Genomic DNA, 9,119 nt, shown 5'->3' on the forward strand with positions numbered 1-9,119 from the left:
TACAACAGTGCCTGGCACATAGAAGGTGCTCAATCCATGAATGTTTGTGAATCAATGAATATATTTGTTTTTGTATTTATTTTCTCTCTCACCTCCTCCCCTGATCCATGAGAAAAGAGGCCCTGTGAGGCATATCCAGCACTGTACCCTCATTGTCTACAATGGTGTCCACAACATAGTAGGTGCTCAATAAATAAGTTAATCAAACTCATCAGGCTTCTACAAGCTCTTCAGTGTGTGACCTGGAGCAAGCCACTTGAGAGACTCTCAGCCTCCTTTTTTCCCAGGCCATAAAGATAGGTTGGGGGGGGAAATTATGTGAATTTGCCTAGTAGGGGCCTGCTTCTAATTAGCATTTTATCCTCTTTATGATGAAGAATTTCAAGTACCTAGAAAAGATGGGAAAAGTATGTATTCTAAGCATTGCTTACCCTCCCACCCAGACTTAATTGTGAATATTTTAAGTTTCCTTTATCTACATGTTTATGTGCATGTGTTTATTTTTTTCTTTTGCTGAACCACTGAAGAGTAAATTGCAGACATCTTAATATTCTACCCCTAACAGCTCATCAGGCATTTCTTAAAATTAAGGACACTCACCTACAAACCACAATATTATTTTACATCTAAGAAAACTAGGAATTTTGTCAATCATCTAATATCCAGTCTATATTAAAATTTCCCCAGGAATTTCTTTTTATAGCTGTTTCCTCCCCACCAAATCAGGCCTATTTGGTTGTAATAAGGAAATTATATAGTACCTTTTATTCTGGAACACCCCTCCCCCAAACCTCACCCCCACCAGTCTCTTTTTGTGTTTTTCTGAATTTGAATTTTTGGTCGAACAGCCCAGTTGTACAGTAGTGTCCCACAGTCTATATTTGTCTGACTGTGTTTGTGTTTAATTTGTTCCTCTGTTTTCTCTAAGCCAGAAATTGGGTCTAGAGGCTTGATGAGATTCAGTTTATTCACAGCAATTTCACAGGGAGACTCCACAGGGAATGTTCTGTACTTCCTAATGCATCATATCAGGTAACACCCAGTGTTGGGATATCCCATTATGGTGCATGTGGATTTTCATTACATGGTTAAAGTAGTGAGCACCACATCTCCACATAATAAAAGGATATTTTCCTCTTTGGGGTGAGCAAGTATCCAGTGAAGTAATGCTTTGGAGCCTGTCAAGGTCCTATCTCCCACTAACATGTCACCCCCTGGTTTGAGCATCCATCAAAAAGATCCCTGCCTGAATTACCTAGTATAAATAGCATTTTTGAGAGTTTACTTTGACCAGGAGCTTTATTCACAACTAATAGTTCTTCCCATAGCTCCAGAAGAGTTAGCAAATATGCTACCTGAAGAAGGTAAATCCCATTATCAGTTTACTGGACGGGTATTACACTCCTGTCTACCTATACTAACACCCTGTGTGTCCCCCCTTGAACTAAGCGCCTGTGTTATTACCCCCAACAACCATTACTACTAACAAGGAAGACATATTAACCACCACTCTGTTTTGCTCAAGTTATTCTGTTTAATCTTCAAAACAACCTCTGGCCAGACACTGTTTTTCTCATTTTAAAGGTGAGGAAACTGAGACCCTAAGGGGTTAAAACACTTGTCCAAGTTCACACACCTGTTTAGGGGATCCAGAATGTGACATCCTCACACCCTCCAGTCTTTCTAAGCTCAAATGTGTCCATCGGCCGAGCATTTGCTGAAACAACCTTATTTAAGTTTTCCTAACTCAATTGGTAGACAAGAAGGTGCCCATTTAATAAGACTGTGTGTGACTTAGAAATGTCAAACATTATTCCAAGGTCTCACATCAAAGAAGTGGTAAGAATTTGAACCCAGGCCTATCTGGCCAGAGTGTAGATCCCTACCGGGGTTGGGTGCGTAAGTTGTTGGGTTTGGCAGGTACTTGGATAGGTGTGAGGAGCACGCACACACACCCCCGCCTCTACCACTACAACTGTCCCGCAGGGCAAACAGCCACCCCACCTTCCTTCCGCTCCTCGCGCAGCCGCCCAGGCATGCGCTCTGAGGCCAACAGCCTCTGCCTTCCAACCTGCCCCCTGCAGACTCCGCCCATCACCATCCAAAGCCAATCCCTGGGTGGAGGGCGGGTCCGCCACGGGAATGGGCGGTATCTAAAGGGAGTTCGGAGCCTGGAGTCGTGCGCCGGAGTCAGAACTGCGTCTCGCGACCCAGGCGCCGGGTGTGGAGGTAGAGCGGACGAACGATGCTGCCGCTGCCGCTTCCTGATTGGCTGCGAGTGGTTCCCTCTTCGTTCTGATTGGCAGCTGTTGAGCTAGGTATGTAAATGAAGGTAGGGGCCTGGGGAGTGAAGGGGTGCCGGCGGCGGGGGTCTACTGAAAGGTTCGATTCCCGGGTTCGGCAGGTCAGCTCTGGGCTACCCGGGATCGAGACGTGCGGGCCTTTTAGTGCCACCCGACCAGGCCGGGTGAATCACGCCGCTGCACGGGAAAGGGGGCGGAGGCGCCGGCTCCCTGGCTCCGGCTGCGTGACTCACTCGCCCCCGCCGCCGCCGCCGCCGCCGCCTCTTCGGTAGGAGCCGCCTCCACTGCCTTCCGGAAGCTAGTGGAGGCCGAGAGGCAGAACAGCCCTCCGGCGATCTCGGCCTGCGGTGCCCCGGCGGCAGGCAGAAACTACAACCTGAACGCGGGCAGTGTAAAAGATCCCGGGGTCTCAGGGGCCGGAATGCCTCGGGGGAAAAGCGGGCCTGGCGCCGCTAGGGGGCGCCGGGACCCGGCGGGGGGCGGAGTCGGGGGTGGGGGTGAATTCCTGCGGTTCTGTACTCCCTGGTCTGTGGGGAAGGAGGCAGGACCGTTTTGAGTAGTGTAAGGGGTCTCACTCTTAAGGTCCTTTGGGCAAGGGCCTGGGGGCTGGAACCTGCTGGCTGCCTGGCTTAAAAAACCAGATTGGGCCATGAGTCCAGATCTCCAGAAACTCCTACCCCGGGGAAAGTGTCGGTCCTCAAAAGTTATCTTAGCGACTCCCATGCCTATCGGGATTTTTTGGCAAGCTCTGTCCACTCTGCTTCCCAGATAACTCCTGAATCAACCAACTTCCTTCCATACCCACCACCACCACCATCTAGACACTCCAGGCCACCATCATTGCCTGTCCCAAAGAGTAGGAGCCTCCGAATGGATCCCACCGCCACACTCTTACCCTCTCCTACCCATCCCCCATCTTCCTTGAAGCAGCCAGTGGGTATCTCCTGGAAGCCTAATCAATTCACACCATTCTCCTCCCTGCGCAAAACCCTTCAATGCCTTCCCACAATACAGTAAAATCCAGATTCCTTGATTCTGAGTAAATCTCCAAACAAATACACACACCCCGACCACCACCACCATAAGCACTCTGTGCAGCTGACCACACTGGCCTCTTCGTTCAAGCTCATTCAGGCTCCAGGTTTTTCTTTGCCTTTGCTGTTCTCTCTTCCCCAGGTGCTGGCTTGCTCCTTCTCTTGTTTGAGGGCTCAGCTCAAATGTCACCTCCTTAAGAGCCTTCCCTGACCACTCCCCAGAACCTTTAGTATCTCCCTAGCACCATCCTTACAGTTCCTGTTTGTTTATTGTCTGATGCATAGTAGACACTCCATAAATGTTAGATTCAACTATGTGAAACAGCCACTTTCATAAATGAAGTTGTTAAATATTGAACGTTTTTGTTCAACAAACATGGTTTGTTGATATAAAAAGTTATTATCAAGAGTACTTATCAGTAATTATTCTTACTGTTGTGTTTTTGTATATTATCTCATTTATTCCATGAAACTCTTCTGTAAAGTAGATAATATTATCATTCATATCTGAAAGTTTCCCTTATAGCCTAGGCTCACAGAGGTTAAATGATTTGCCCAAGATCATGCAGACATTAGTTGTCAAAGCCAGGGTTTGAACTTAACATTGGCTTTCCATAGCTGAATGACTCTCCCTTCCCCACAGATGATGCTGAGCAAGGGCCTTAAGCGCAAGCGGGAGGAGGAGGAGAAGGAAGCCCTGGCTGTTGATGCCTGGTGGCTGGATCCTAGTCTCCCAGCAGTGACACAGGCACCACCGGCCGTGGCCTCCAACTCCCTCTTTGACCTTTCGGTGCTCAAGCTGCACCACAGCCTGCGGCAAAGTGAGCCAGACCTGAGGCACCTGGTGCTGGTAGTGAACACACTACGGCGCATCCAGGCATCTATGGCACCGGCAGCTGCCCTGCCACCTGTGCCCACCCCACCTGCAGCCCCTGGAGTGGCTGACAACCTCCTGGCCAGCTCAGATGCCGCCCTCTCAGCCTCCATGGCCAGCCTTCTGGAGGACCTCAGCCATATTGAGGGCCTGAGCCAGGCCCCCCAGCCTCTGGCAGATGAGGGGCCACCAGGCCGCTCCACTGGGGGAGCCCCACCTGGCCTGGGTGCTTTGGACCTGCTGGGCCCAGCCACTGGCTGTCTGCTGGACGATGGGCTTGAGGGCCTGTTTGAGGACATCGACACCTCCATGTATGACAGTGAACTTTGGGCGCCGGCCTCTGAGTGCCTCAAACCTGGCCCTGAGGATGGGCCTGGCAAGGAAGAAGCGTTGGGCCTGGATGAGGCCGAGCTGGACTACCTCATGGACGTGCTGGTGGGCACACAGGCACTGGAGCGGCCACCAGGGCCAGGGCGCTGACATCCAGGGCTGGGATGGTTGTCTGCTGTCCAAACTGAGCCTGGTAGCTGGACCAACTCTCCTTGGAACAACACATCTGTTTCCCTAAAATAGAGCAAGGGGCTCTGGAGAGACAGATCTAGTCCCAGGTGAACTTCACCTTCATCCTTGTCTCAAACTGATGGGGGTAGTCTGGGATTGGCCCTCATGATAGAGTGACAGAGCTTGGTGGCAAGAAGGTAACTGGACCAGGCCCTGTGCTGGACTGAATCCCCAGAGGTCATAGCCTGGGGTATTGTTACCCTCATGGGGGAAGAGAACCCAGACAGTTTTTTGACATTAAAACCAACCCTGGGAAGTCTCAAGTCTTGTGTGTTTCTTGAGCTAAGACAAGGATGAAATAATCGCCTCTACCATTTATTGAGCATGGACTGTGTGCCCAGCACAATGCTAAACTCTAGGTGTGTGTTAACTCATTTAATCCTTATAACAAGAATGGCATTATTATTATCCCCATTTTACAGTCAAGAAAACAGCCTCGGAGAGGCCACAGCTTGAGCAGGTGAGCTTTAAGCCATGAACTTTTCGGCTTTATTGGTTTGAGCAGTTAGATCTGGTAGTGGCCCTTTGGAAAATTCCCCAGAACATACTCAGGTTTTTCTGATGTGCCTGCATGATGTACATAATAATGGAGGTAGTGCTGATGGAGCCCCTGGCCACTTTTTAAAAATGAAATCTAGTAGCTGTGTGGAGCCTACCAGTGTTGTGTGTCTTGGGGGCTAGAGGTGGGGGCAAAAGGGAGCTTTCAGAATGAGCCAGAAATAAAAGCACAAAGCTGGAGGCTTTATGGAACCTTTCCAAGAAGCATTGAGAGCCAGCTCTCCAGGAAAGTGGTGAAAGAAAGGGAGACTGTAGCAAGTTTTAAAAAATAAAATCCACTCCGAGTCTGAAATCTGTCTTTGGGCAGGGGAGAGGGCAGCTCGGAGGCCAACTCCAAAATAAAGACACCAGCTTTGGTGGCTTGACTGATAGGCGACAGGCGGTCCTGCTTTTCTTCTAGAAGAAACCCAGGCCCGGCGCGCTGGGGCCACCTGCCTGCCTGCCTGGTTGATCGTGCCGGCCTGTGCGCCGGGTGTCTGCGCCGCCCCCGCGGTCCAGCCGCATTCCTGGCCCGGCTGGGAGGGGCCGCACACTCAGAGGCCTGGCACGGGACCCAGGCAGCGTCCTTCCTGGCGGCCGTGGGGGCAGGGCAGCGCCCGGGGCGGGGGAGAGGCCCCCTGGAAGCAGTCGGGGCCGGGGTGGAGGGAGGAACCGAGGGCCGCTCGGTGACCTGAGCGGCCGACTGGGCCTCGAAAGGGGAATCGCCAGCAAAGGGACACCAAAATCGTTGGCCCCCGTGCCTCCCCTCCAGCCGGAAGCTCTGCGGAGGCTAAAGCTGGGGGTGGAACCCGGGGGAGGCGGGCAGCTTCGGGCCGGCCCATCGGGCCGGGAAGGGGAGGGCGGAGTGGAGCTTCCTGGAGGAGCAGAGGAAGTTGTGCCCATTTCTGGAAGTAGATGAGGCGGCGTAGAGAGGAGAGTGGAAATGGCTTGAAGGGACCTGGTGCCCAGGCGCGAGGGTCTTCCGAGTGCCTACCCCAACACCTGGTGGCTTTAAACCCTCAGTGGGACTCAGACTCAGTTTTGACCCAGACCCAGACTTTGGGAGTTTATGATGAACTCAGCAATGCCCCCTGGTGCCCAGTCTGGGAGTCGGGGGTGCCACTGTCTTAGATTCCCCGGAGATTTGTCCAGTGGCCCAGGAATCCCCCAGTGAGGGATCAGCAGTGCCCTCTGTTTACAACAGCCTGAGGGCCTGTTTCTGATGTCTCTGGGTACCAAATTGGGGGATAAGTGAGGTGGAACCAAGGGATACACACAGCATACCTGTCAATGATGTCCCCATCTGTCTCTGTGCCTGCAACCCAATGCCCCCTTCTCCAGAGACCGTGTACAGTTGCACAAGTTGTGCACTGCACATAGGCTCCATGATTAGAGGCTACCATATTTGCATATTTACTACTACAGTTTTGCAGCAAATGGAAGTCAAGTGCCTTGGGGGAAGGGGCAAGCCTTTTGCACAAAAGCAACATAAGGGCTGGATCAGCTCTGGTCCCATCTTCCTGGTGCCCTGAGGACCTGCCCCACTCTCCCCATGTCTGACCCCCAGATGATTGTGCAGGCTTCCTGGCCCTGGTGTGCCCCTCCGCCCTCAGGCTCAACCCCAGAAGGCCATGCTACCTCGGCCAGCAGATTCCAGGGCCCACACCATTCCTAGCTGAGCCACCAACCTTGGCACTGCTTTTTCTTTTTACAGAGCCTCTGTGTGCCCCACCATGACAGTCCCCAGGCCAGCTTCCCTCCATGGGCATTGACCGGGACCCCCATCACACACACATTTTCCTCCAACACCTGGGAGAGCTGTCCTTGATCTCCTCACTGCCTCCCTCCCTTCATCCCTTCCCTCATTCAGAGAAGATTTATGAATATGTGCTGTATGCCTGGCCCTATATAAAAGGCAAATCTGACCGTGTCTCTCCCCTGCCTCGGGCCCTCAGAAGTTATGGCAGTCCTCTGGAATCCGAACCCTGCACCTTCTAAGGCTCATCTTTCACCCCATCCCATTCGCACATTCAGTGAACATTTACTGAGCACCTACAGTGGGCAGGCCTGGTGCAGAAACCTAATGATGCTTAGTCAACAGGATGCAATAAGCTGTAGAGCAGAGGTGGTGCTTGGAAGCTGGACCACCTCTGTTTGAACCTCTGCTTTGCTGTTCTGTGGCTGCGGAACTCTAGGCAAGGTACTTAACTACTCTGGGCCTCAGGGTTCTCATATGCAAGCTGGAACAGGGACAGTACCCACCTCAGAGGGCTGTTGTTCTGTGGAGAGAGTGTTTTAGGCAGAGGGAACAGCATGTACAAGGGCTAGGAAAGGACTCTACAACCTCTTTAGGGGTCTGTAAGCACCATGTTCAGCTGGAAAGAGGGGGAAACCAGTAAGGTGAGTGATGGAGCTGGAGGAGATTGAAGAGTCCAGGGCAGGTAAGGCGCTGGGTGAGGGACTTCACTGCAAAGGCACCAGGGAGCCAGCAAGTAAAGGGATCCCTCTGGCTACCATGTGGATGTGGTAGGGGGGAGGTGAGACTGGAGGCCAGGAGCCCTGGAGGGAGGCCAGGAAGAGGCATAGTAACCATGGGGAGAGGAGGGGGAGGGGAAAGGAGAGACGCTCAGGAGGCCAAGAGGACAAGCTGTGGGACAGAGGAGCAATGGGGCAGGATGAGCCCCAGGACCCCAGCCAGGGAACTGGGGACAGTACGGCCAAGCTGGGATGGTGACTGGAAGCTCAAGCAGGTCTAGGGTTGGTGCTGAGGCCAGAGAAGGACACAGTGGGTGCAAGGGGCTGGGGGACACCCTGGGGAAGGCATCCAGGTGGCTGTGGCTGTGGGACTGGAGCTCAGTGGATGGGGCAGGGGGCAGGAGCAGGTAGGAAGGATGGGGGTGAGGGAGATATTGGCTGCACTGGTTTGGACCCAGCTCGCACTTGACTCAGACTAGGTTAGGAGAGGGTGGTCCTGCAGAGAAGCTTCCTTTTCTTCCCACAGTCCTGCAGGATGTCCTGTGTTTACTGAGGTGGCCTTGGCCGGAACCAGGACACTGGTGCCACCCGTGAAACTCAACTTCTCATGGCCACACCCCCTTGGGTGAGGGAAAGCAAGAGGCCCAGAGAGAAAGAGACAGACAGAGAAAGAGAGAAGGAGACAGAGTGACACCTAGAGAGACATGGAGACAGAGACATGGAGTGAGGACAGAGACAGAGAGGAGCAGAGACATAGAGGGACACATCGTCAAAAAACTCACAACAAACTAGGAAAGGAAGCTTCCTTCAACTGCTAAAGGGCAGCTTCAGAAAACTTACACCTAACATCTTACTTAACAGCAAAAGGCCCAGTGCTTGTCCCCCACCACGGAGAAGGAGCAAAGATATCTACTCTCTGAGATGCAGACAGAGACAGAATAGCAGGTACCCACCTTGTCTGCCTGACCCTGAGCAGAGAGACGTGGATTTTCTTCCTGACTCTAGCCTGGCCTCTAGTCAGACTCTTTCCACCCTCCACTACTTAATCCAGATTTGTCCCTCCTGATGGTACCCAAGGCCCTCAGGATAAGGTCTTAGCCCCTCCTTTGGGGTCCTGCTGACTGCAGGCCTCCCCTCTGGTTTCCCTCACACTCCCACATTCACCAGTTTCTCAAAGGGCTCTTTGCACAGGTTATTCCCTCTACCTGAAACCCACTCTAACTTGTCCACCACCCACAGCACAGCTTTGCATGAACTCCTATGTATACTGCAGGTACTTGCTCAAATGTCACTTCCTCTAGGAAGCCCTCCCTGCATACGCTAATAGTACCAAAG

The 9,119-nt window shown here is 52.5% G+C and overlaps 1 protein-coding gene across 1 annotated transcript; it reads left to right on the forward strand.

Moving 5' to 3' along the window:
- The first annotated feature begins 2,160 nt into the window (after positions 1 to 2,160).
- On the forward strand, positions 2,161 to 5,035 carry SERTAD1 (SERTA domain containing 1). The gene is made up of 2 exons (XM_036896594.2): positions 2,161 to 2,318; positions 3,981 to 5,035. Exon 2 carries the CDS (start codon positions 3,981 to 3,983, stop codon positions 4,689 to 4,691), a length of 711 nt encoding a protein of 236 aa, XP_036752489.2. The 5' UTR covers positions 2,161 to 2,318; the 3' UTR covers positions 4,692 to 5,035.
- The last annotated feature ends 4,084 nt before the right edge of the window (positions 5,036 to 9,119 follow it).

Source organism: Manis pentadactyla, chromosome 15 (assembly GCF_030020395.1).
Source record: "Manis pentadactyla isolate mManPen7 chromosome 15, mManPen7.hap1, whole genome shotgun sequence".
In the NCBI taxonomy this organism is placed as follows: domain Eukaryota; kingdom Metazoa; phylum Chordata; class Mammalia; order Pholidota; family Manidae; genus Manis; species Manis pentadactyla.

Excerpts from the sequence above, each read along its gene's own strand:
- SERTAD1 (XM_036896594.2), top strand. The coding sequence starts at position 3,981 with ATGATGCTGAGCAAGGGCCTTAAGCGCAAGCGGGAGGAGGAGGAGAAG.